This window comes from Pituophis catenifer, unplaced genomic scaffold, assembly GCF_029215685.1.
Source record: "Pituophis catenifer annectens isolate HBS135680 unplaced genomic scaffold, rPitCat1.0.hap2 SCAF_1, whole genome shotgun sequence".
In the NCBI taxonomy this organism is placed as follows: Eukaryota; Metazoa; Chordata; class Lepidosauria; order Squamata; family Colubridae; genus Pituophis; species Pituophis catenifer.
Genome location: NW_027256881.1, coordinates 336,524,085 through 336,551,792, shown reverse-complemented (window position 1 = coordinate 336,551,792; position 27,708 = coordinate 336,524,085). Strand labels below are relative to the sequence as shown.

At 43.6% G+C, this 27,708-nt stretch overlaps 1 protein-coding gene across 1 annotated transcript in view; it reads left to right on the top strand.

The window, feature by feature from the left end:
* LOC139311957 (pneumococcal serine-rich repeat protein-like) overlaps positions 1-27,708 on the top strand; it is a 59,757-nt gene that overhangs the window by 22,019 nt on the left and 10,030 nt on the right. The window contains exons 4-31 of the mRNA XM_070936483.1: positions 1,125-1,267; positions 1,385-1,452; positions 2,418-2,590; positions 3,284-3,310; positions 4,019-4,161; positions 4,413-4,480; positions 5,296-5,468; positions 5,851-5,881; positions 10,721-10,910; positions 12,469-12,544; positions 12,658-12,783; positions 13,506-13,648; positions 14,592-14,784; positions 15,036-15,062; positions 15,791-15,933; positions 16,180-16,247; positions 17,055-17,227; positions 17,475-17,501; positions 18,228-18,370; positions 18,488-18,555; positions 19,455-19,621; positions 20,167-20,193; positions 21,266-21,400; positions 23,522-23,548; positions 24,240-24,382; positions 25,162-25,355; positions 25,810-25,982; positions 26,700-26,726. Of these exons, the coding sequence (XP_070792584.1) occupies positions 1,125-1,267; positions 1,385-1,452; positions 2,418-2,590; positions 3,284-3,310; positions 4,019-4,161; positions 4,413-4,480; positions 5,296-5,468; positions 5,851-5,881; positions 10,721-10,910; positions 12,469-12,544; positions 12,658-12,783; positions 13,506-13,648; positions 14,592-14,784; positions 15,036-15,062; positions 15,791-15,933; positions 16,180-16,247; positions 17,055-17,227; positions 17,475-17,501; positions 18,228-18,370; positions 18,488-18,555; positions 19,455-19,621; positions 20,167-20,193; positions 21,266-21,400; positions 23,522-23,548; positions 24,240-24,382; positions 25,162-25,355; positions 25,810-25,982; positions 26,700-26,726 (3,096 nt within the window). The remainder of the gene's footprint in view (positions 1-1,124; positions 1,268-1,384; positions 1,453-2,417; positions 2,591-3,283; positions 3,311-4,018; positions 4,162-4,412; positions 4,481-5,295; positions 5,469-5,850; positions 5,882-10,720; positions 10,911-12,468; positions 12,545-12,657; positions 12,784-13,505; positions 13,649-14,591; positions 14,785-15,035; positions 15,063-15,790; positions 15,934-16,179; positions 16,248-17,054; positions 17,228-17,474; positions 17,502-18,227; positions 18,371-18,487; positions 18,556-19,454; positions 19,622-20,166; positions 20,194-21,265; positions 21,401-23,521; positions 23,549-24,239; positions 24,383-25,161; positions 25,356-25,809; positions 25,983-26,699; positions 26,727-27,708) is intronic.

The following is a 27,708-nucleotide window of genomic DNA, read 5'->3' as shown; positions in this document are numbered from 1 at the left end:
CTGAAGAGAGGTCATAAAATGGGGCAAAACTCTCTTAACAATAACTGTCTTGCTTAGCCGCAGAAATTTTGGGCTCAGTTATGGTCAAAAGTAGAAGACTAAATATGGAACCTATATCCTAGTTGCCAAACTTGTTACTGTATCCACAACAGAACTGAGTTCAAGATATGATGTGCAAAGTACAATGGATGGATGGGAGGGAGGGAGGGAGGGAGGGAGGGAGGGAGGGAGGAAGGAAGGAAGGAAGGAAGGAAGGAAGGAAGGAAGGAAAGATGATGTGCAATCAGCTTTGGTTTCCATATCTGAGATCTTTTATCTTAAATTATCCAATACTGAAATACCACTGGGCATAACAGCCACTGTAAAATACAGTGATTGATATGCTGATAATATACCACTCTTCTGATCTAGGCTTCCTGAGACAGTAAAAAGCACACAATTAGTCCCAAAAACCCTCTTTTTATTTCAACAGTTGTGAATTCTGTTCATTCACAGCCTGTTCATTCTCATTCTGTTCATTCACAGTTGAGTCACAAATGGTTGTAAAGAGTCTGACAGAAGTCTGCCACAGTCCTTCAGGATAAGGCTGATAAGGACCCACCTTTATCTCCCTTAACATGCTGTCAAGACCTAATTGGCAATTAGTTTTGCAAGGCCACATGGAATACAGAGTCAAAATAGAGCTGCAAAATTTAAACTGGCCAGAATAAACAACATTGCTTCCTACAAAGGCCCACGTGCCTTTGCTCCTCCTTTATGTCTTATGGAGGGGCCAATCATCTCCAAGCCCTACTCCTAAGTTGTCCCTTTTGTTTTAACTGGTCTTGCCTTCTGGCAGCTCTGCGCATGTGCGCACTGGAACAGGCTCCCCCTGTTCCTTTGCTTCATTGATGTCCATCTCTGAAGGCTCCGGAGTCCACACATAACTCCCAGATGGCCCTGGCCCCATCTCTGCCTCTGACGCAGAGCCCTCGTCTGAGCCTTTCCCAGACTCCAGGACTGGCCTATGTTTCGCCCCAGCCTCCTCACTGTCTGACTCTGCTGCCAACTCCGCAGACCGCCGGCAGACCACAACAACCATCAACTCTGGCTTCCATATCTAAGATCCATTATTTCCCTTCCAGCTGTTTCTCCCACTTCCAAACCTCCAGTGACAACTGAATGTTTCACACTCAACTTCACTACAAAGAATGTGAAGTATGAGCCACCGATGAGTAATCCCAAGTCAAAGCTCTTCAGCGCAACACAAAGAGTCTTCAGGAAATTGGTGAGGAGACGAATGCATGCTTACCCCAGTTGCTCTTCCACATAAGATTTTCATAAAATAGTCAGCAATAGTATTTTTCTACCAGCAATAAATACATAGTTTTTCCTTTAAACCTAGTTTGGAGAGATATTGAAGACCAGCAAGATTGGTCCTGATTTGATCAACTGTAATTTATCAACATTAAGGTAAGTAATATAAGATGGAGACTTTTTTCATGACACATAAATGTCCTGTTATGGGGATGATTACTCGCAACATTTAATCTATTTGAGAGTACCCATAGTTTGCTTCAGTAACAGTCTCTAACATATCACATTGACATAGAAATCTCTAAAAGACTCCCTTCCGCATTTATATCCCAAACAATTTCTTTGCTTCAATATTCACTTCCTATCACTTCACTAGAGGCTCCACAATTAGCTTCCTCCACTCCTTCCCACAATAAGGTTTGAAGTGCAATTCAAATGAAATACTAGATTAAAAATTATTGTTGTTGTTAGTTGCGAAGTCGTGTCAGACCCATCGCAACCCCATGGACAACGTTCCTCCAGGCCTTCCTGTCCTCTACCATCCTCTGGAGTCCATTTAAGCTCACTTCACCATTTACTGCTTCAGTGACTCCATCCAGCCACCTCGTTCTCTGTCGTCCCCTTCTTCTTTTGCCCCCAATTGTTCCCAGCATTAGGTTCTACTCCAGTGAGTCCTTCCTTCTCATTAGGTGGCCAAAGTATTTGAGTTTCATCTTCAGGATCTGGCCTTCTAAAGAGCAGTCAGGGTTGATCTCCTCTAGGACTGACCGGTTTGATTGCCTTGCAGTCTATGGGACTTGCAGGAGTCTTCTCCAGCACCATAGTTCAAAGGCCTCAATTCTTTGGCGCTCAGTCTTTCTTATGGTCCAACTTTAACAGCCATACGTTGCAACTGGGAAAACCATATTAAAATTAAAAATTAAAACCAGATTAAAAATACTATCAGAAAAATTCCAAAAAGTGGATGATAGAACTGTATTAAGTCAGAACTGGAAGATCTCACTTTTTACTTTTTAGCCTGCCACGTAGATCCAACAAGTGCAACATTACCTATGTGAAATCATCCAAAGTCCTCTATAGCTTCTCTGAATATATCTTAAGTTGTGTCCTTTCATTCTCAGACCTGTGAATCAGGGCAAGAGCATCGGAGTAGACAGTGTCTGCTGCTACCGTAAAACAGCTACTGCTCCCCCTTTTGATCGAGTGAACATATATCGTAAATTCATAAATGAGACCAACGGTTTCACCAAGATGAGGAATTACAAGTTGGACCCAAACAGCCTTTTTGTTAATGGTAAGCAGAAGATGGATTTCATGACTAAAGAGGTTATCAGGTTGGCTGAAACTGAATCGGTTCTGACTAATGTGATTAATGTTAACTTCTGACTAAGTTAAGGGATAGTTCCTCTCTGTGACCCAATGGAGAGTTGTCAGAGGGCTACCAGACTTTCTTCATGTATACCAAATTTGTGCTACTAAAATCTAGATGACCACTACATGGAAGCAGTGTTTATTGTCATTTGCAATTTTGCAGTCCACGCCTGCTGCCTCCGGTCTTCCTGATGACTGTTCTGGGATGCTGTCTCAGGACCTTCTTACAAGCAACCAGTAGGTCAGAGGTCTTCAAACTTGGCAGCTTTAAGACTTGTGGACTTCAACTCCCAGCATTGCTGGCTGGAGAATCCTGAGAGTTGAAGTCCACAAGTCTTAAAGCTGCCAGGTTTGGGGACCCCTGCACTAAATGGACACTTTATATAGAGTTAGTTCACAGTGGCCTACTAAAACTAAAGACTGCTGCTATTGGGGACCTTCCGGATAATTTGCAACCCTACTATCTGAGATTTGTTGATATGGAATTATTGGAAGTGTGTCGGAGGAATTTATCGTATCTTATTTTTCTCATGGTGAAGAGCTTCCCATTTTAGTGTGTTCTTGTGCCTTCTTTTGTGACTCTCTTTCCATTTTTGCAATTCTCTTTCCATTTCAGATTATCATGAAGCACCACCTCAGACCAGTAAGTACACTTTACAGAAGTTTCTTGTGCCATGAACATGTGGTACACAATCTAAAATGTCCAACTTTGTCCCAAATATACTGATTGCAGAGCAAGTAAAGCAGTAGGCCCTACAGGCTTTTGCCAAGAGCCATGGGTGGAAAACACAGGGATATAGGGCCAGGTTGAATATTGAGAAGATTTTCCAGACAGTAAAAGGTGTTAATCACTGTACTATGTCAGTCTCCAAAGTGGTGTGTTCAGTAGAGATCTTCAAACAGAGAGTAGATACTGATTTCTGATATTCCAACAATTTTCATTAGAAATTGTTCTGAAACACTGAACAATAATCTACCTTGTTAATTTATTCCGTATCTTGGAACTTTACAGGCCTTGCCCTTCTGCAAAGTACTCCTTTATATTCTTGAATAGTCCTACCATAGTCCTGCTCAATCCTCTATTCTCCAGGCTTAACCCATCAATCTTTCTTTTGCACAATTTGGTTTTCAGCCCCTGATCTTCCTTCTTGCCCTTTTCTGGATCCACAACAGATCGAGAATAACAGTTACTTTCAAATTGTGAAAAGCATGTTTGTTCTTAAACTTCTTTAATACACCACTGAACCCCCTATGTTCATGACAGTAACCGCAAAATACAAAATGATTATTGGATTGATTATATGCCATCAACTCTGATTTCCATATCTGAGATTCACTTTATCTCTTCTAGCTCTTTCTCCCACCTCCAAACCTCCAGTGACAACTGAATGCTTTACGGTGAACTTCACTACGACCAATTTGATCTATAGGTCAGAAATGGCTGATCCCACATCAAAGATTTTCAGCAAAACACAACAATTATTCATTAATATGGTAAGAATATAATGCATACTTAGTCCAATAGCTCTTATTTTAGGACTTTCATAATATAGTAAGTAATAGTATTTTACTATTCACAATAAATGCATAGTTTTTTCATTAAACCAAGAAATGGTCTCTTATGTAAATTGGTGAGGAGACAAATGCATACTTATCTGAGCAGCTCTTCGTCATAAGATTTTCATAAAATAATCAGCAATCGTGTTTTACCACCAAACAATAATTAGTTTTTCCTTTACACCCAGCTGGGACAGATATTGAATACCAGCAAGATTGGTCCTGATTTGATCAACTGTAGTTTATCAACATTAAGGTAGGTAATATGGAATGGAGATTTTTTTTGGTGATACCTAAATGCCCTTTTATGGGGGTGAAAGGATTCTAATATGGAAGTCTCGCAACATCTAGTCATATTTTAGAGCCGAAGTCTCCAACCTTTTGGGCACCAGGGACTGGTTCCGTGGAGAGAATTTTTTTCCATGGATTGGAGGGGGTATGGTTTGGCATGCTGTCTCTATCTCACAGATGGGGCTTCGCTTGTTTGCAGAGCCTGGTTTCTGACGTGGCACGGACAGGGATTGGAGACCCATTTTAGAGAATCCCTAGTTTGTTTCAGTTTCAGTCTGTAGCATATCACATTGATATACAAATCTCTAAAAGACTCCTTTTCATCCCAAACCATTTCCCTGCTTCAATTTTCACTTCCTATCACTTCGCCAGAGGCTCCATGGCTAGCTTCCTCCACTCCTTCCCACAATCAGGTTTGAAGTGGAATTCAAATGAAACACCAGATTAAAAATACTGTCTGAAAAATTCCAAAAAGAGGGTGGTAGAACTGCTAATGTAGGGAGCCATTAAAGAATGAAATCAGCTAGGAAATACCCAGAGGGGATCCTGAATAGTTAAATCAGGGGGAAGAAAAATGTGAGGTGGCACACTCATGGAACAAACCAGTGTCAACAAAATTGTGAAGGTTGCAGTAATACAGCAGACCTGTATTAATTCTGAACTGGAAGCCCTCACCTTTTACTTTTAGGCCTGCCAGGTAGATCCAAGTGTGACTTTACCTCTGTGGTGTTTTCTACAGCTTCTCTGAATATATCTTAAGTTGTGTCTTTTCATTCTCAGACCTGTGAATGAGGGCAAGAACACCAGAGTAAACAATGTCTGCTGCTATCGTAAAAACACTACTGCTCCCCCTTTTGATCGAGTGAACATATATCATAAATTCAGAAATGAGACCAATGGTTTCACCAAGATGAGGAATTACAATCTGGACCCAAACAGCCTTTTTGTTAATGGTAAGAAGAAGATGGCTTTCATGACTAAAGAGGTTATTTGTTCATTCATTTATTTATTGGAGCCATCATGTGGTGGCTCTGTACTACTGAATGTGTTTTTTCTGATGCCATCCCAGAACCTTCTTATAAGCAATCATTGGACTAGGTGGATACCCTATATAGAATTAGTCACAGTCTATTTAAAGTAAAGACTGTTGCTATTTGGGGTCTTTGGGATAATTTGCAACCCTACTATCCAAGATTTGTTGACATTGAATTATTGGAAGTGTGTAGGAGGAATTTATTGTATCTTATTTTTTTTGTGGTGGAGAGCTTGAGAGAGTAGTCTTGGGCCTTCTTTTGTGACTGTCTTTCCATTTTTCCCATTCTCTTTCCCTTCTAGACTATCATGAAGCAGCACCTCAGACCAGTAAGTACACATTACAGATGTTTCTTGTGCCATGAATGCCAACTGTGGTACACAATCTAAAATTGTCCCAAATATACTGAATGCAGAGCAAATAAAGCAGTAGGCCCTAGAGCAGGGGTGTAAAATTAAATTTTATTGAGGGCTGCATCAGCATTATAGTTGCCCTCAAAGAGCCAGTTGCACGTAAGACTACGTATCATGTTAGTTCAGGAGTGAATTAATATGTTTCATTTTTCATGAACAGAAATATATTTAGCATTTTGGAGAACAAGTGTTCAAAAATCATATTTACACATGAAGATTCATGGACATTTTAAAAAATTGTGTACAGTATTTAGAAGCAATAAGAAACAAAAATAGTTCAGTTCTGGTTGGGTCAGCCCTAGAGCACAAGTTGTGTATCTTATCTACAATAGGTATTTTATGAGTTTTTTATCTTTTTGTGGCTTATATATTGATGCCTTTTCATTTTCTTACCTTTTCTTTATAAGAATAATAGGATATTTTAGAAAATTATATAATTCAGCTATACAAATTGTTTTATTGTCACATTATGCTTTTCATAGTGTGAAAAAAACAAAAATATAATGAATTTGAGAAATACAGTGGACACTTTGAGCCAAATAACAGGTGGAACTAGGGCAAAATATACTTGATTAAGTATATCTTTTTTTTTCCTAGCCTTTTTCTACAAGTGTAAAGTCTCCTCAGTGTTGATCCTTTGGTTATTTATTTATTTATTTATTTGTTTAAATTTCTATACCGCCCTTCTCCAAATAGGACTCAGGGCGGTGCACAGCCTAAGTAAAAACAAAGCATACAAAATTTAAAAAACAGTATTAAAATAATTAGATATTCTGGCCGTAAATTAAAACAACCCAATTTAAAACCAATTTAAAATTTAGCTCAAGCCAGCCCAGCTAGTTGAAATAAATAAGTTTTCAGGGCCCGACGAAAAATCCGGAGGTCTGTTATTATACGTAACTCCGGGGGAAGGTTATTCCAGAGGGTGGGCGCCGTCACAGAGAAGGCTCTCCCCCTGGGGGTCGCCAGCCGACATTGTCTGGCGGACGGCACCCTGAGGAGGCCCACTCTGTGCGAGCGTACTGGCCGGTGGGAGGCTATTGGTGGCAGTAGGCGGTCTCGTAAGTACCCCGGCCCTAAGCCATGGAGCGCTTTAAAGGTGGTCACCAACACCTTGAAGCGCACCCGGAAGACCACCGGGAGCCAGTGCAGCTCGCGCAGGAGAGGTGTCACATGGGAGCGCCTCGTCGCCCCCATAATCCCCCGCGCGGCCGCATTCTGGACTAGCTGGAGCCTCCGGGTGCACCCCAGGGGGAGCCCCATGTAGAGAGCGTTGCAGTAGTCCAGGCGGGAAGTGACTAGTGCCTGAGTGACTGTGCGTAGAGAGTCCCGATCTAGAAAGGGGCGCAACTGGCGTATCAGGCGAACCTGATAAAAAGCCCCCCTGGCCACGGCCGTCAAATGGTCTTCTAAAGACAGCCGTGCGTCCAGGAGGACGCCCAAGTTGCGAGCCCTCTCCGTGGGGGCGAGTGATTCGCCCCCAATAGCCAGCGATGGCGTCAGCTGGCTATATCGGGACGCTGGAAGCCACAGCCACTCGGTCTTGGAGGGGTTGAGTCGGAGCCTGTTTCTCCCCATCCAGGCCCGCACGGCCTCCAGGCACTGGGACATCACTTCAAGGGCATCGTTGGGGTGGCCTGGGGTGGAGATGTACAGCTGGGTGTCATCAGCGTACTGATGGAACTCCACCCCAAAGCCACGGATGATCTCACCCAGCGGCTTTACATAAATGTTGAACAGAAGGGGCGAGAGGACCGACCCTTGTGGCACCCCACAAGCAAGGTGCCTCGGGGTCGACCGCTGCCCCCCCGTCAACACAGATTGTGACCGGTCAGAGAGGTAGGAGGAGAACCACCGCAGAACGGTGCCCCCCACCCCCAACCCCGCCAACCGGTGCAACATGATACCATGGTCGATGGTATCAAAAGCCGCTGAGAGGTCTAACAGGACCAGGATAGAGGAGCAACCCCTATCCCGAGCCCTCCAGAGATCATCCACCAACGCGACCAATGCCGTTTCCGTGCTGTGCCCAGGTCGGAAGCCGGACTGGAGCGGGTCTAGATAGACAGTTTCATCCAGGTACCAGGGAAGCTGTTGTGCTACCACACTCTCAACAACCTTCGCAACAAAGCGAAGGTTGGAGACTGGACGATAGTTAGCCAAAACAGCCGGATCCAGAGAGGGCTTCTTGAGGAGGGGCCTCACAACCGCTTCTTTCAAAGCGGCTGGCAGGACCCCCTCACTCAAAGAAGCGTTAACAATCTTCAGGAGCCAGCCTCGTGTCACCTCCCGGGAAGCCAGTACCAACCAGGAGGGACACGGGTCCAATAAACATGTGGTCGCGTTCAGCCGTCCCAGGACCCTGTCCATGTCCTCGGGAGCCACAGGATCGAACTCCCCCCAGATAACACTCTCAAGACCTGCCTCAGTCATCCCGTCCGGACATACCCAGTCAGAGGCCAGCCCTTCCCGAATCTGAGCGATTTTGTCATACAGATACTGCACAAAGTCCTCAGCTCGGCCCTGCAAGGGGTCATCCCGCGCTTCCAGATGGAGGAGGGAGCGGGTCACCCTAAACCGGGCGGCCGGGCGATTATCTGATGACGCGATAAGAGCGGCAAAATAGCTAGATTTTGCCGCTTTTATTGCCACTAGGTAGGTCTTAATATGAGACCTCACCAGTGTTCGGTCGGATTCGGAGCGGCTGGTCCTCCAACTACTCTCCAGGCGTCTTTTCCGGCGCTTCATCTCCCTAAGCTCCTCGGAGAACCAAGGAGCTAGGTGAGTTCGGTGCCGGGTCAGAGGCCGCAAAGGCACGACATGGTCCAAGGCCCCGGCAGCCGCACTATCCCAGGCGGCCACCAGGTCCTCAGCCGAGTCGTGAGCCAGAGTCTCAGGAAATGGCCCAAGCTCCATCTGGAACCTATCAGGGTCCATCAGGCGCCTGGGGCGGAACCACCTGGTCGGTCCCGCCTCCCTGCGGCGGGGTGCAGCGGTTAGAAAGTCCAGTCGAAGGAGCGAGTGGTCAGACCATGACAAGGGTTCGATGACTATATCCCCTGTATCAAGGCCACTCGACCACTGACCAGAGACAAAAACTAAGTCCAGAGTGTGTCCACCCATGTGAGTGGGGTCATGAATTAACTGAGTAAGGTCCATGGCCGTCATGGAAGCCATGAACTCCCGAGCCACCTCAGACGTTTCGCCGACAGATGGCAGGTTGAAATCCCCCATGACTAGAAGTCTGGGGGGTACCAACCGCCACCTCAGCTATGACGTTGAGCAGCTCAAGCAGGGCCGTTGCCACGCGGCAGGGAGCCAGGTACGTGATCAACAAGCCCATCTGTACTCCACGACCCCATCTCACAAAAAGGGACTCACATCCGGCTATCTGTGGAACAGTGGTCTCCCTCGGATCAAGACTTTCCTTTATAATAACCGCCACCCCCCCCACCCCTGCCCTGAGCTCTCGGCTGATGGAATGCTCGGAAACCTGGTGGGCACATATCCACGAGGGGAACCCCCCCCTCATGGCCCAACCAGGTCTCCGTAATACCTGCCAGGTCCGCTCCCCCCTCCTGAATAAGATCGCAAATGAGGGGGGCTTTATTTACCACGGACCTGGCATTGCACGACAGCAGCCGAAGGCTCGGGCCCTGAGAGTCTGAACAGCCTGGGATACGAGAAGGGCTATGGGGACCGGGGCGCGCCACCGCTCGAAGATAGCGAGTGCGCGCCCCCACCACATGATGCGGCCCCCTGCTCCCGCCATATCTGCCCCTCCCACTCAACACATTGATAGAAAAGCCCTCGACAGAATGGACTCTAATGTCCCCCTTACCCCCGGAATCCGCACCCTCCGTGGCCCCACTAACAGCTGGGCCGGACCCCTCCCCCCATGGGTTAACCCCCAAACCCACACAACCCTCCCACCCCTTAAAATCCCTTAAAAATCTATCAAAAAGTTTCCCTAAAAAACCCCTCAATCCCCTTTTTGCAGCATGCCACCTCTCGGGGTGCCAAAGCCCGTCATAAAGGTAGGCCCTTGATAAAGTAGAGGGCCACACCTGCGAGAGGGGGGAGTCTCGCAGAATAAGAAGTTCTGTTGGTGAATACATCTAATCAATCAGTTAATTAATTAAGCTGGGGGAAGTCCACGGCCTGGGGGTAATCCAGATAGTCCAAGGTCTGGGGAGGGACATTCAATCAATTCCAAGTCAATAAATTCAATAAATCCCACTGCTCTCTCACAGCAGTGGATGGAGTCTTAAGCCACTTTGAGGCCAGATGTTAACACCAGCTGCCCTCTCACGAAAGCTGGGAAGGGCCAAAAACCGCAGTCATCGTCCGGCTCCATACAAGGCTTGAAATCTGAGATATCTCACTCACGAATCAGGAGGCAAATCAGGGGGCTGTAGATGTCCATGGGAGGCAAATATCATCCTATTGTTCAGAGGAACCTCCAGATAATAAGTGGCCTCACAGAGGCTAACAGACCACGTGGGGCATAAGAGCTTGGCCCCAGGTCTTTTCCAACCGTCAGAACCAGCAATGTTTTTAGCTCGCCCCCATCCACATAAGGGGGGGGGGAAACCTCTGGGAGAGCCAGGAAGAGGCCCCCTCCAAGTAAGCCTCCCATCTAAGTTGTAATAGCAGTTCCAAAGAAACTGACATTAATAGTATATTGTGGTCAGAGGCTCCTCGCGCTCCCGAGCAAGTTCCTCCTCCTTTTCGCCCCCTCTGGTGCCATCCCTCACAGCCGCTCGTCCCAGTATTGTAGCAAGTGCCAGCCCGACGATCCCAGCTCTCGAAAAAAATCTCCATCCATCGCTGAGAAGCCCCTGCCGTCCCCTCGGAGCTCCGGGGAGAAACTGCATCGCCGGCGCCGCCACCGCCCACTCCACCGGTCCGGCAGCTGCGGGGAGACGCCGAAGCCGCTCTCCCTGCTCGTAAAACTGCAGCGCAGCCGCCTCCGTCTCCTCCCGGCCATCGCGTTCTGAAAAGCTGCCAGCTCTCAAAAAGACAGCATCCGATTGGTGGGAAGCTCCCCTCGCCAGACATGGGGCAAAATTAGCTGGTCCGGCCCCCGAAAACCCCCAAAAGCCGGGGAATCTCCCCCAGGTATCACCGCCGCTCAGCTGGGAGCGGCCATCTTGGACACGTTATGACAGGAATTGACTAACCAACATATCACCCAAACAAACCCAATGTCCTTCTTCCTTCTGTTTTCTCCACAACACAACAACCTTTTCAGCTGGATTGGGCTGAGACTGAATGACTGGCTCAAATCACCCAGCCAGCTCTCATGCCTAAGGCTGGACTAGAACTCACAGTCTCCCAGTTTCTAGCCTGGTGCCTTAAAAAAAAAAACCTTGATTAAATAAAATTACTCCCCACGTTTATTAATACTCATTTGATATTGTAATGAATAATAGAGCCTTGGTGGCGCAGCAGACTAAAGCACTGTTAAGATAACACCAGCTGCCTGCAATTATTGCAAGTTCAAATCTCACCAGGCTCAAGGTTGACTCAGCCTTCCATCCTTTCAAAGGTAGGTAAAATGAGGACCCGGTTTGTGGGGGCAATAAGCTGACTTTGTATAAAAAAGAACACCTCTTAGGTGGGTGGCGAAAGTCCTACTAAGCAGGTATATACAAAAGTATGAAGGCTATTGCTTAACGCATTGTAAGCCTCCCTGAGTCTCCGGAAAAGGGCGGCATATAAATCGAACCAATAAATAAATAAATAAATAAATAATTTGAAAACAACTTTTGAAGGGAAACTTTTGGTGTCTATACACAAAGGTTTAGGTTTACTTCCTTTGTTTTTTCTTCATTAGTCATTTTATTTCATTCATTGAAACCTGGATATCCATTTGTCTAATCAGCATTTTCACAACTATTTCCTAACTGCTGCTATTTGTGGCTTCAGCCAGCTTTAAATCGAATCTTTATATATGCAATTCAAAAAGAAGATTTTTTTTTCTTTTCCATTGTGTCATTCTTTGCTTCTATAGTGCTAAAGACTTAAGACTTAAGAATTTGACCACTTTATGGAAGCAATTCTGTGTACCATATGGAAGACATTCTCTAGTCTAAGTCGTTCTCTTTTGTATATGCACACCAACAAAAAGTCTACACACTGCAGGTGGAAAGACAGTTTACCTGAGCAGATTAAAAATCCCTGTGCTAATTCTGTCCCCATCTTCCTAAACCTTCCCCATCATCATAAGGACCCATCTGCTAATCAAAGCAGCAGTGCCAATCAAACAGGAGCTTTGGGCAGGAGACAGGGAGGAGAAAGAAACCAAAATGTCACCCTGGGAGCTCTGCTACCATAAACCCAAAGCTCAGAAGTCAAAATAAAGAGGCAAACTGAAAGATAGACAGCTCTGATGAAAAGAAGCAAGATGAAAGGAGTGACAACTGAGAAAATTGGGCTGAGAAAGGTCCAAGGTGGCTACTTCGCTCAGCAGACTGCGACAACAGCTTCCCTCTGGGCCCGCAGGCTTCCCAGAGGGCGGAGGGGCTTCTGCTGGAAGGCACTGCTGTTGCTGCTGCTAGTGCCTCCGAGGCGAGGCAAGGCAGGTGGTGGGGAGGGGTGGCCTAGTTGCCAGACCCCGAGGTGCACAAGTGCAGTATAGGTGGGACGGGGCTGAGTGTCGCTTAATGGATGCCCTAGGCTCACATCTAGCAGGGTATCGCTGCCGGCCAATGAGCAGCCAAGGGACCAACGAGATGCAGCTGCTGCTGGGCACCCCCAGTACCCATGCATTTCCGCCTCCAGGGAGCATATCCAGGGGGAGTACCCGGCCAGGTGGAGGTGGGCCAGGGCCAAGGTGGCAGGAGCCAGGCCCTTGCTGCCACCAGGAAAGCCGTGCGGGCCAGATCTAAACCCATTACAATCCAGCAATCCTTAGGTTTGACATGTCTGCCCTAGAGGCTTCTGCCACAAGCGATGGGTGGAAACTACAGGGATGTAGGAACAGGTTGAGTATTAGATTTTCCAGACAGTAAAAGGTGTAAAGCAATGCACCATGTCAATCCCCAAAATGGTGTGTTCAGTAGAGATCTTCAAACAGAGAGAGGAAACTGATTTCTGATATTCCAGCTCTGATTATGACCAATAGGAATTTTTCTGTAACGCTGAACAAGAATCTGGCTTGTGAATTTATTGTGCATCTTGGGAATTTACAGAACTGGCCATGCCCTTCTGTATAGTTCCCCTTAAGATTCTTGAAAGCTTTTACCATAGTCCTGCTCAGGCCTCTGTTCTACAGGGGAAACCCATCAATTTTCTATTGCACAACTTGGTTTTCAGTCCCTGCTCGTGCTTCTTGCCCTTTTCTGGATCCACAGCAGATCGAGAATAACAGTTACTTTCAAACCATGAAAAGCATCTGCTTGTTCTTAAACTTCTGTAATGTACCACTGAACCCCCCGTGTTCATGACAGGAACCGCAAAATGCAAAATAATGATTGATGGATTGATTATATGCCATCAACTCTGGTTTCCATATCTGAGATTCACTTTATCTCTTCTAGCTCTTTCTCCCACTTCCAAACCTCCCGTGGCAACTGAATGCTTTACGGTCAACTTGACTGTGACCAATTTGATCTATAGGCCAGAAATGGCTGATCCCACATCAAGGATTTTCAGATCAACACAACGACTCTTCATTAATTCGGTAAGAAAGTCAATGCATACCCAATAGCTCTTATCTTAGGACTTTCATAATATAGTCAGCAATAGTATTTTACTATTCACAATAAATGCATAGTTTTTTCATTAAACCGAGGCAAGGCCTCTTAGGTAAATTGGTGAGGGGACAAATGCATACTTATCCGAGCAGTCATAAGATTTTCATAAAATAATCAGCAATCGTGTTTTACCATAAGCAATAAATCATTTTTCCTTTACACCCAGCTGGGACGGATACTGAATACCAGCAAGATCGGTCCTGATTTGATCAACTGTAGTTTATCAACATTAAGGTAGGTAATATGGAATGGAGTTTTTTTTTTTGTGATACCTAAATGCCCTTTTATGGGGGCAAAAGGATTCTGATATGGAAGTCTCGCAACATCTAGTCATATTTTAGAGAACTCATAGTTTATTTCAGTTCCAGTCTGTAATATATCACATTGACATAGAAATTTCTAAAAGATTCCTTCCTGCATTTTTATCCAAATCATTTTTTTGCTTCAATATTCAGTTCCTATCACGGTCCTGGAGGCGACCCAGTTAGCTTCCTCCATGCCTTCCCATAATTAGGTTTCAAATGGAATTTACAATTTAGTAACACCTGATTAAAAATACTGACTGAAAAACTCCAAAAGTAAGGTGATAGAACTGTGCCCCTGTAATGCAGGGAGCCATTCAAGAATGAAATCAGCAAGGAAATACCCAGAGGGGATTCTGTATAGTTAAACCAGGGGGAAGAAATTGTGAGGTGGCACACTCATGGAACAAACCACTGTCAACAATATAATCAAGGTTGCAATAATATAGGAGACCTGTATTAAGTCTGAACTGGAAGCCCTCACCTTTTACTTTTTGGCCTGCCAGTAGACCCAAGTGTGACCTTACCTCTGTGGAGTTTTCTACAGCTTCTCTGAATATATCTTAAGTTGTGTCTTTTCATTCTCAGACCCGTGAATGAGGGCAAGAACACCAGAGTAAACAGTGTCTGCTGCTACCGCAAAACCACTTCTGCTCCCCCTTTTGATCGGGTGAACATATATCATAAATTCAGAAATGAGACCAACGGTTTCACCACGATGGAGAGGTACAACTTGGACCCAAACAGCCTTTTTGTTAATGGTAAGAAGAAGATGGTTTTCATGACTAAAGAGGTTATGAAGTTGTCCAGAACTGAATTGGATCTCATCAATGTTATGTAATTAAAATGATAGTTTCTCTCTGCGACAAATTGGAAAGATGCCAGAGGGCTACAAGTGTGTAGCAGGAATTTATTCTATCTTATTTTTCTTGTGGTGCAGCGCTTGAGAGAGTAGTCTTGGGCCTTGTTTTGTGACTGTCTTTCCATTTTTGCAATTCTCTTTCCATTTCAGATTATCATGAAGCACCACCTCAGACCAGTAAGTATAATTTACAGAAGTTTCTTGTGCCATGAATGCCAACGGGGGTACACAATCTAACATGTTCAACCTTGTCCCAAATATACTGATTGCAAAGCAAGTGAAGGAGTATAACCCTAGAGGCTTCTGCCACAGGTGATGGGTGGAAACTACAGGGATGTAGGAGTAAGTTGAATATTAGAAGATTTTTCAGACAGTAAAAGGTGTAAACCAGTGTACCATGTCAATCCCCAAAATGGTGTGTTTATTGGAAATCTTCGAACAGAGAGTGGAAATCGATTTCTGATATTCCAACTCTGATTCTGACCAATAGGAATTTTTCTGTAACACTGAACAGGAATCTGGCTTGTGAATTTATTCTGTATCTTGGGAATTTACAGAACTGGCCATGCCCTTCTGTATAGTACCCCTTAAGATTCTTGAAAGCTTTTACCATAGTCCTGCTCAGGCCTCTGTTCTACAGGGGAAACCCATCAATTTTCTATTGCACAACTTGGTTTTCAGTCCCTGCTCGTGCTTCTTGCCCTTTTCTGGATCCACAGCAGATCGAGAATAACAGTTACTTTCAAACCATGAAAAGCATCTGCTTGTTCTTAAACTTCTGTAATATACCACTGAACCCCCTGTGTTCATGACAGGAACCGCAAAATGCAAAATAATGATTGATGGATTGATTATATGCCATCAACTCTGGTTTCCATATCTGAGATTCACTTTATCTCTTCTAGCTCTTTCTCCCACCTCCAAACCTCCCGTGGCAACTGAATGCTTTACGGTCAACTTGACTGTGACCAATTTGATCTATAGGCCAGAAATGGCTGATCCCACATCAAGGATTTTCAGATCAACACAACGACTCTTCGTTAATTTGGTAAGAAAGTCAATGCATACCCAATAGCTCTTATCTTAGGACTTTCATAATATAGTCAGAAATAGTATTTTACTATTCACAATAAATGCATAGTTTTTTCATTAAACCGAGGCAAGGCCTCTTAGGTAAATTGGTGAGGGGACAAATGCATACTTATCCGAGCAGCTCTTCGTCATAAGATTTTCATAAAATAATCAGCAATCGTGTTTTACCACAAGCAATAAATCATATTTCCTTTACACCCAGCTGGGACGGATACTGAATACCAGCAAGATCGGTCCTGATTTGATCAACTGTAGTTTATCAACATTAAGGTAGGTAATATGTTATGGAGATTTTTTTTTTGTGATACCTAAATGCCCTTTTATGGGGGTGAAAGGATTCTGATATGGACGTCTTACAACATCTAGTCATATTTTAGAGCAGAAGTCCTCAACCTTTTGGGCACCAGGGACTGGTTCCGTGGAGAGAGGTTTTTTCCATGGATTGGAGGGGGTATGGTTTGGCATGTTGCCTTTATCCCACTCTGCTTGTTTGCAGAGCCTGGTTTCTGACATGGCACGGACAGGGATCAGAGACCCATTTTAGAGAATCCCTGGTTTGTTTCAGTTTCAGTCTGTAGCATATCACATTGATATACAAATGTCTAAAAGACTCCTTTTCATCCCAAACCATTTCCCTGCTTCAATTTTCACTTCCTATCACTTCGCCAGAGGCTCCATGGCTAGCTTCCTCCACTCCTTCCCACAATCAGGTTTGAAGTGGAATTCAAATGAAACACCAGATTAAAAATACTGTCTGAAAAATTCCAAAAAGAGGGTGGTAGAACTGCTAATATAGGAAGCCATTCAAGAATGAAATCAGCTAGGAAATACCCAGAGGGGATCCTGAATAGTTAAACCAGTGGGAAGAAAAATGTGAGGTGGCACACTCATGGAACAAACCAGTGTCAACAAAATCGTGAAGGTTGCAGTAATACAGCAGACCTCTATTAATTCTGAACTGGAAGCCCTCACCTTTTACTTTTAGGCTTGCCAGGTAGATCCAAGTACGACCTTACCTCTGTGCAGTATTCTACAGCTTCTCTGAATATATCTTAAATTGTGTGTTTTCATTCTCAGACCCGTGAATGAGGGCAAGAACACCAGAGTAAACAGTGTCTGCTGCTACCGCAAAACCACTTCTGCTCCCCCTTTTGATCGGGTGAACATATATCATAAATTCAGAAATGAGACCAACGGTTTCACCAAGATGGAGAGGTACAACTTGGACCCAAACAGCCTTTTTGTTAATGGTAAGAAGAAGATGGCTTTCATGACTAAAGAGGTTATGAAGTTGGCCAGAACTGAATTGGATCTCACCAATGTTATGTTATGCGACAATTTGGAGAGATGCCAGAGGGCTACAAGTATGTAGGAGGAATTTATTGTATCTTATTTTTCTCATGGTGGGGAGTTTGAGAGCGATTTCCCATATCAGTGTCTTCTTGTGCCTTCTTTTGTGACTCTCTTTCCATTTTTGCAATTCTCTTTCCATTTCAGATTATCATGAAGCAGCACCTCAGACCAGTAAGTACACTTTACAGAGGTTTTTTGTGCCATGAACACCAACTGTGGTACACAATCTAAAATGTTCAACCTTGTCCCAAATATACTGATTGCAGAGCAAGTAAAGCAGTAGGGCCTATAGGCTTTTGCCAAGAGCCATGGGTGGAAAACACAGGGATGTAGGGCCAGGTTGAATATTGAGAAGATTTTCCAGAAGATAAAAGGTGTAAACCAGTGCACCATGTCAATCCGCAAGATGGTGTGTTTATTGGAGATCTTCAAACAGAGAGTGGAAACTGATTTCTGATATTCCAGCTCTGATTATGACCAATAGGAATTTTTCTGTAACACTGAACAAGAATCTCGCTTGTGAATTTATTGTGCATCTTGGGAATTTATAGAACAGACCATGTCCTTCTGTATAGTACCTCTTTACATTCTTGAAAAATTTTACCATAGTCCTGCTCAGACATCTGCTCTACAGGGTTAACCCATCAATTTTCTATTGCACAACTTGGTTTTCTGCCCCTGCTCGTCCTTCTTGCCCTTTTCTGGATCCACAACAAATCAAGAATAATAGTTAATTTCAAACTGTGAAAAGCATATGTTTGTTCTTAAACTTCTGTAATGCACCACTGAACCCTGTGTTCATGACAGGAACTGCTAGATACAAAACAGAGGTTGATGGATAGATTATATATCATCAATTCTGCTTTCCTTATGTGAGATCCATTATTTCTCTTCCAGCTGTTTCTCCCACTTCCAAACCTCCAGTGGCAACTGAATGCTTTACAGTCAACTTCACTACAAATAATTTGATCTATCGGCAACAGATGAGTAATCCCAAGTCAAAGCTCTTCATCTCAACACAAAGAGTCTTCAGTAAATTGGTGAGGAGACAAATGCATGCTTACCCCAGTAGCTCTTCCACATAAGATTTTCATAAAATAGTCAGCAATAGTATTTTACTACCAGTAATAAATACATAGTTTTTCCTTTAAACCTAGATGGAGCAGATATTGAAGGCCAGCAAGATTGGTCCTGATTTGATCAACTGTAATTTATCAACATTAAGGTAAATAATATGAGATGGAAAAAATTTTCGTGACATATAAATGTCCTGTTGTGGGGATGAAATGATTCTAAAATGGACATATTTGACAGAATGCATAGTTTTTTGTTTTTGTTTTTTTGATTTATATGCCGCCCTTCTCCGGAGACTCAGGGCGGCTTACAATGCGTTAAGCAATAGCTTTCATACTTTTGTATATTTATACAAAGTCAGCTTATTACCCCCACAAACTGGGTCCTCATTTTACCTACCTTAGAAAGGATGGAAGGCTGAGTCAACCTTGAGCCTAGTGAGATTCGAATTTACAGTAATTGCAGACAGCTGGTGTTAATCACAATGCTTTTAGTCTGCTGAGCCACCAGGCCCTTGTTTCAGTTCCAGTCTGTGAACTGAAACATTGATATAGAAATCTCTAAAAGACTCCTTCCTGCATTTTTATCCCAAATCATTTTTTTGCTTTAATATTCAGTTGCTATCACTGTACTGGAGGCGCCCTGGTTAGATTCCTCCATGCCTTCTCAAAATCAGGTTTGTAGTGGAATTTAAAATTTAAGAAGAACAGATTAAAAATACTGACGGCAAAACTCCAAAAAGAAGGTGATAGAATTGTGCCCCTGTAATACATGGAGCCACTCAAGAATGAAGTCAGCTAGGAAATACCCAGAGGGGATCCTGAATAGTTGAACCGGGGGAAGAAAAATATGAGGTAGCATACCAGTGTCAACAAAATGATCAAGGTTGCAATAATTCAGCAAACCTGTATTAATTCTGAACTGGAATACTTCACTTTTTACTTTTAGGCCTGCCAGGTAGGTCCAAGTGCAAGATTACCTATGTGAAATCATCCTAAATCCTATACAGCTTCTCTGAGTATATCTCAAGTTGTGTGTTTTCATTCTCAGACCTGTGAATGAGGGCAAGAACACCGGAGTAGACAGCGTCTGCTGCTACCGTAAAACTGCTGCCCCTTTTGATCGAGTGAACATATATCATAAATTCATAAATGAGACCAATGGTTTCACCAACATGGAGAGATACAACTTGGACCCAGACAGCCTTTTTGTAAATGGTAAGAAGCAGATATTGCTTTCATGACTAAACAGAGTATGAGGTTGGCCAGCACTGAATCGGTTCTGACCAATGTTATGTAACTTCAGTGATAGTTCCTGACTGTGTCATCATTGAGAAATGCTAGAGGGCTGCAAGACTCCCATTAGCTGTACCAAATTTGGGGTACAAAAATCTAGATGACCAGAACATGACAGCAGTGTTTATTAATAAATACCTCAGCTCTGTTGTTCTGGATTATTTTTCCCTGACGCTGTCCCAGGACCTTCCTACAAGTAATCATTGGACTAGGTGTACACTTTAGTTTACAGTGGCCTAGTTAAACAAAAACTGCTGCTATTTGGGGACCTTCACAATCCTATTACAATTCCTATTCACAGTCCTATTATTTGAGATTCATTGTCACGGAATACTTGGAAGTAGGAGGAATTTCTTGTAGCTTCTTTTTCTTATGGTGGGGAGTTTGACAGCGATTTCCCATATCAGTGTCTTCTTGTGCCTTCTTTTGTGACTCTCTTTCCATTTTTGTAACTCTTTCCATTTCAGATTATCATGAAACATCACCTCAGACCAGTAAGTACATGTCACAGAAGTTTCTTCAGCCATGGACCTCAATTGTGGTATCTAATATAAAATGTCCACCTTGTCCCACATGTACCAATTGCAGAACAAGTAAAGCAGTATGCCCTAGAGGCTTTTGCCAAAAGCCATGGGAGGAGAACACAGGGATGTAGGAGCAGGTTGAATATTAGATTTTTCAGTCTGTAAAAGGTTTCAATCAGTGTGCCATCTCACTTCCCAAAATGGTGTATTCAATAGGGATCTTGAAATAGAGTGGATACTGATTTCTGATATTCCGTCTCCAATTATGACCAATAGGATTTTTTCTGTAACACTGAACAAGAATCTGGCTTGTGAATTTATTGTTCATCTTGGTAATTTACACAACAGGCCATGCCCTTCTGTTTACATTCTTGAAATATTCTACCATAATGCTGCTTAGGCCTCTGTTTTCAAGGCTTAACCCAGTGGTGAAATGTAAAATTTGTTACTACTGATTCTGTGGGCATGGCTTGGTGGGGGGGGGGGGGTGTAATGTGACTGGGTGGGCATGGCCAACTTTTTTTTTACTTTTAAAAGCATTTTTTCTACAACCTTAAGAGGTGAGCCGCACGATCGTCAGAGGCTTTTTTAAAAAAACTTTTAAAAGCATTTTTCGGCCGAAGAGGTTGTAGAAAAAATGCTTTTAAAAATTAAAAAAAAGCCTCTCATGATTGCGTGGCTCAGCTTGGCATGGGGAGAGTTGGGCAAGGATTTTTGCTACCGGTTCTCCGAACCACCCACCGCCATCGCTACCAGATTGGGTGATCTAGTCCGAACCGGCTAACCCATCAATTTTGTATTGCACAACTTGGTTTCCTGCCCCTGCTCGTCCTTCTTGCCCTTTTCTGGATCCACAACAGATCAAGAATAACAGTTAATTTCAAACTGTGAAAAGCATATGCTTGTTCTTAAACTTCTGTAATGCACCACTGAACCCCCTGTGTTCATGACAGAAACTGCTAGATACAAAACAAAGGTTGATGGATAGATATACACCATCAATTCTGGCTTCCATATGTGAGATCCATTATTTCCCTTCCAGCTGTTTCTCCTACTTCCAAACCTCCAGTGGCAACTGAATGCTTTACAGTCAACTTCACTACAAAGAATTTGATCTATCGGCAACAGATGAGTATTCCCAAGTCAAAGCTCTTCACCTCAACACAAAGAGTCTTCAGTAAATTGGTGAGGAGATGAATGCATGCATACCACAATAGCTCTTCCACATAAGATTTTCATAAAATAGTCAGCAATAGTATTTTACTACCAGCACTAAATACATAGTTTTTCCTTTAAACCTAGATGGAGCAGATATTGAAGGCCAGCAAGATTGGTCCTGATTTGATCAACTGTAATTTATCAACATTAAGGTAAGTAATATGAGATGGAGATTTTTTTTGTGACACATGAATGTCCTGTTATGGGGAGGAAATGATTCTAAAATGGACTCATATCTGACAGAACCCATAATTTGTTTCAGTTCCAGTCTATAACATATCACATTGATATAGAATTTTCTAAAGGTCTCCTTCCTGCATTTTTATCCCCAATCATTTCTTTGCTTCAATATTCAGTTCCTATCACTGTACTGGAGGTGCCCTGGTTAGATTCCTTCATGCCTTCCCAAAATTAGATTTGAGGTGGAATTTAGTATCTAATAATACCAGATTAAAGATACTGATGGCAAAACTCCAAAAAGAGGGTGATAGAATTGTGTCTCTATAATGTAGGTAGCCATTCAAGAATGAAATCAGCTAGGAAATACCCAGAGGGGATCCTGAATAGTTAAATCAGGGAGAGGAAAAATGTGAGGTGGCATACTCATGGAACAAACCAGTGTCAACAAAAGAATCGAGGTCGCAATAATTCAGCAGATCTGTATTAAGTCTGATCTGGCAGACGTCACCTTTTACATTTCAATCTTCCAGGTAGATCCAAGTGCGAACTTACCTCTGTGAAAGCAATACCACTTAGACTTATATACGGCTTCACAGTGCTTTACAGCCCTCTCTAAGCAGTTTACTGAGTCAGCCTATTGCCTAGTGGGGAAATCCAATTTTTTTTACTACCGGTTCTGTGGGCATGGCTTGGTGGGCGTGGTGTGGCTTGGTGGGCGTGGCACCGGAAGGATACTGCAAAATCTCCATCCCCTCCCCACTCCTGGGGGAAGGATATTGCAAAATCCCTATTCTCACCCCCCTCCTGGGGGAAGGATATTGCAAAATCCCCATTCCCACTCCACTTTGGGGCCAGCAAGAGGTGGTATTTGCCAGTTCTCCGAACTACTCTAAATTTCCGCTACCAGTTCTCCGAACTGCTCAAAATTTCTGCTACCGGTTCTTCAGAACCTGTCAGAACCTGCTGGATTTCACCCCTGCTATTGCCCCCAACAATTTGGGTCCTTATTTTACCCACCTCAGAAGGATGGAAGGCTGAGTCAACCTTGAGCCTGGTGAGATTCGAACTGCCAAATTACAGTCAGCCGGCAATCAGCAGAAGTAGCCTTCAATACTGCATTCTAACAACTGTCCTCTATAGCTTCTTGGAATATATCTTAAGTTGTGTGTTTTCATTCTCAGACCCGTGAATGAGGGCAAGAACACCGGAGTAGACAGCGTCTGCTGCTACCGTAAAACCGCTACTGCTGCCCCTTTTGATCGAGTGAATATATATCGTAAATTCATAAATGAGACCAATGGTTTCACCAAGATGGAGAGGTACAACCTGGACCCAGACAGTCTTTTTGTAAAAGGTAAGAAGCAGATATTGCTTACATGACTAACAGAGTATGAGGTTGGCCAGCACTGAATCGGTTCTGACCAATGTTATGTAACTTCAGTGATAGTTCCTGTCTGGGTCACCATGGAGAGAGGCTAGAGGGCTGCAAGACTCCCATTAGCTGTACCAAATTTGGGGTACAAAAATCTAGATGACCAGAACATGACAGCAGTGTTTATTAATAAATACCTCAGCTCTGTTGATCTGGATTATTTTTCCCTGACGCTGTCCCAGGACCTTCCTACAAGTAATCATTGGTCTAGGTGGACACTTTAGTTTACAGTGGCCTAGTTAAACAAAAACTGCTGCTATTTGGGGACCTTCACAATCCTATTACAATTCCTATTCACAGTCCTATTATTTGAGATTCATTGTCACGGAATACTTGGAAGTAGGAGGAATTTATTGTAGCTTCTTTTTCTTATGGTGGGGAGTTTGAGAGCGATTTCCCATATCAGTGTCTTCTTGTGCCTTCTTTTGTGACTCTCTTTCCATTTTTGCAACTCTCTTTCCATTTCAGATTATCATGAAGCATCACCTCAGACCAGTAAGTACACCTTTATAGAAGTTTCTTGAGCCATAGATTCCAACTGTGGTACACAATCTAAAACATCCAACCTTGTCCCAAATATACCCATTGCAGGGCAAGTATAGCAGTATGCCCCAGAGGCTTTTGCCACAACCGATGTGTGGAAACCACAGGGATGTAGGATTTTCCAGACAGTAAAAGGTGTCAACCAGTGTATCATGTCAATTCCCAAAGTGGTGCATTCAATAGAGATTTTCAAAAAGAGAGTGGATACTGATTTCTGATATTCCATCTTTAACTATGACCGTTAGAAATTATTCTGTAACACTGAACAAGAATCTTACTTGTGAATTTATTGTGCATCTTGGTCATGCCCTTCTGTATAATTATACCCCTTTACATTCTTGAAATGTAAAGGGTCCTGCTCAGGATTCTCTGTTCTCCAGGATTAATCTATCAATATTCTATTGCATAATTTGGTTTCCTGTCCCTGCTCGTCCTTCTTGCCCTTTTCTGGACCCACAACAGATCAAGAATAATAGTTAATTTCAAACTGTGAAAAGCATATGCTTGTTCTTAAACTTCTGTAATGCACCACTGAACCCTGTGTTCATGACAGGAACTGCAAGATACGAAACAGAGGTTGATGGATAGATTATATATCATCAATTCTGGTTTCCCTATCTGAGATCCATTATTTCTCTTCCAGCTGTTTCTCCCACTTCCAAACCTCCAGTGGCAACTGAATGCTTTACACTCAACTTCACTACAAATAATTTGATCTATCGGCAACAAATGAGTAATCCCAAGTCAAAGCTCTACATCTCAACACAAAGAGTCTTCAGTAAATTGGTGAGGAGACAAATGCATGCTTACCCCAGTTGTTTTCCACATAAGATTTTCATAAAATAGTCAGCAATAGTATTTTACTACCAGTAATAAATACATAGTTTTTCCTTTAAACCTAGCTGGGACAGATATTGAAGGCCAGCAAGATTGGTCCTGATTTGATCAACTGTAGTTTATCAACATTAAGGTAAGTAAAGGGAATGGAGATTTTTTCTGTGATATCTAAATGCCCTGATATAGGGATGACTTATCACAACATTTAGTGATATTTGAGCAAACTATTTCAGTTCCAGTCTGTAACAAATCACATTGATATACAAATCTCTAAAAGGCTCCCTTCCACATTTTCATCCCAAACGATTTCTTTGTTTCAAAATTCAGTTCCTAGCACTTAGCTAGAGGCACTACGGTTAGCTTCATCCACTCCTTCCCACAATAAGGTTTGAAGTGGAAGTTAAAATGAAACACCAGATTAAACATACCGTGTTTCCCAAAAAATATGACCTACCCCAAAAGTAAGTCCTAGCTTGATTTTTACATGTGTGCCCAATTTAAGACCTGCCCCCCAAAATAAGCCATAATTAAGCTCCCTGCCCACTCCAGGGTGCAGGGGGTGGGGCAAGGCGCAATGGTAAAAAGTAAGCTAAGGTGGGGATGGGGGGGTGGACCTGCCCTACTTGCCAGGCCTCGCACACCCCAACACCTGCCATGCCGGCCCACTACTTCTATGGGCGCTTGCCACCACTCGCACATGACACCCCCGGCCTCCGTTCTGCCATCAGAGGCCTTCGGAAAGCCCTCCACAGCTGAGAAGCGAAGTCCGGATTGACATGTGTTGCCCTCGGCCCACGTTTCACCATCAGAGGCCTTCTGGAAAGCCCTCTGCAGCCGATAACAGGAAAACGGAGGCCAGGGGCAACACATGTGACCGGTGGCAAGTGGTTGCAGAAGTAGGCCTGCAGCAGACTCCTGCTGGGTGAGGCTGTTGGTGCCGTCACCACGAGGTGTAACTAGACCCCCTGAAAATAAGACCTAGTGCCTTTTTTGGTGGCAAAAAAGTATAAGACCGGGTCTTATATTTGAGGAAACATGAGTACTGACAGAAAAACTCCAAAAAGAGGGTGGTAGAACTGTGTCCCTCTAATGTAGGGAGCCATTCAAGAATGAAATCACCTAGGAAATACCCAGAGGGGGTCCTGAATAGTTAAACCAGGGGGAAGGAAACTGTGAGGTGCCACGCTTATGGAACAAATCACTGTCAACAAAATAGTCAAGGTTGCAATAATACAGAAGACCTGTATTAAGTCTGAACTGGAAGTCCTCACCTTTTATTTTTTGGCCTGCCAGGTAGACCCAAGTGTGACCTTACCTCTGTGGAGTTTTCTACAGCTTCTCTGAATATATCTTAAGTTGTGTCTTTTCATTCTCAGACCCGTGAATGAGGGCAAGAACACCAGAGTAAACAGTGTCTGCTGCTACCGTAAAACCGCTTCTGCTCCCCCTTTTGATCGAGTAAACATATATCATAAATTCAGAAATGAGACCAACAGTTTCACCAAAATGGAGAGGTACAGCTTGGACCCAAACAGCCTTTTTGTTAACGGTAAGAAGAAGACCAAAGAGGTTATCAGGTTGGCTGGAACTGAATCGGTTCTGACCAATGTTATGTAACTTAAATGATAGTTTCTCTCTGAGATACATTGGAGAGATGCCAGAGGGCTACAAGTGTGTAGGAGGAATTTATCGTATCTTATTTTTGTCATGTTGGAGAACTTGAGAGAGACTTCCCATTTTAGTGTGCTCTTGTGCCTTCTTTTGTGACTGTCCTTTCATTTTTGCAATTCTCTCTGTGACCCCTTGGAGAGATGCTAGAGGGCTGCAAGACTTTCTTCAGGTATACCAAATTTGCACTACTAAAATCTAGATGACCAGTACATGAAAGCAGTGTTTACTAACACTTCATACTTATTTGGAGCTTTTCTGTCAAGGCTTGCTGCCTCTGTTCTTCTGGATGATTTTCCTCTGAAGTTGTCCCAGGACCTTCTTACAAGCAACCACTAGGTGGACACTTTATATAGAGTTAGTTCACAGTGGCCTACTAAAACTAAAGGCTGCTACTATTTGGTGACCTTCCGGATTATTTGAAAACCCAACTATCTGAGATTTGTTGACCCGGAATAATTGGAAGTGTGTAAGAAAAATTTATCATATCTTATTTTTCTCTTGGTGGAGAGCTTGAGAAAGATTTCCCATTTTAGTGTGTTCTTGTGCCTTCTTTTGTGACTCTCTTTCCATTTTTGCAATTCTCTTTCCATTTCAGATTATCATGAAGCACCACCTCAGACCAGTAAGTACACATTACAGAAGTATCATGAGCCATGGACTCCAACTGTGGTGTACAATCTAAAATGTCTAACCTTGTCCCAAATATACTGATTGCAGAGCAAGTAAAGCAATATGCTCTAGAGCTGTGATGGCGAACCTATGGCACGCGTGCCACAGGTGGCATGCAGCGCCCTCTCTCTGGGCATGTGTGCCGTTGCCCCAGTTCAGCTCCACTGCTCATGCGCGTATGCCTCTCGCTGGCCAGCTGGTCGTCAGGTCTCTGCTACGCATGGGGGGGCATGTGTATGCACGGGGCACGGGCATGTGCAGGGGCCATATGCGCATTGCATTGTGGGGGTTCAGCAGGGCACCCAGGGGTGTGTGTGGGGGGAGCATGCACATGCACAGGGGCAGGGGGCATGTGCAGGGGCCGCACTCACATTGCATTTTGGTTCAGGTGCACACATGTGAATTCACGCGCTTTGGGCAATTGGCCTGGAAAAGATTAGCCATCACTGCTCTAGAGGCTTTTGCCACATGTGATAGGTGGAGACCACAGGGATGTAGGAGCAGGTTCAATATTAGAAAAATTTCCAGATAGTAAAAGGTTTCAACTGGTATACCATGTCACTTTCCAAAGTGGTGTGTTCAATAGAGCTCTTCAAACAGAGAGTGGATACTGATTTCTGATATTCCAACTCTGATTATGACCATTAGAAACTATTCTGTAACACTGAACAAGAAATGGCCTTGTGAATTTATTCCGCACCTTGGGACTTTATTTATTTTATTTATTTGATTTTATTTGATTTCTATACCGCCCTACTCCCGAAGGACTCAGGACAGTGCACAGCCAAACAATAAAACACATACATACAAAATTTAAAAGTAGAATAAAATCAAATTAAATAATTTTGGCCCCGACAAATTTAAAACCCCAAACTTTTTAAAACCAATTTTAAAATTGAATGTATAAAATACTAAAAGATATTTAAAAATTAAAA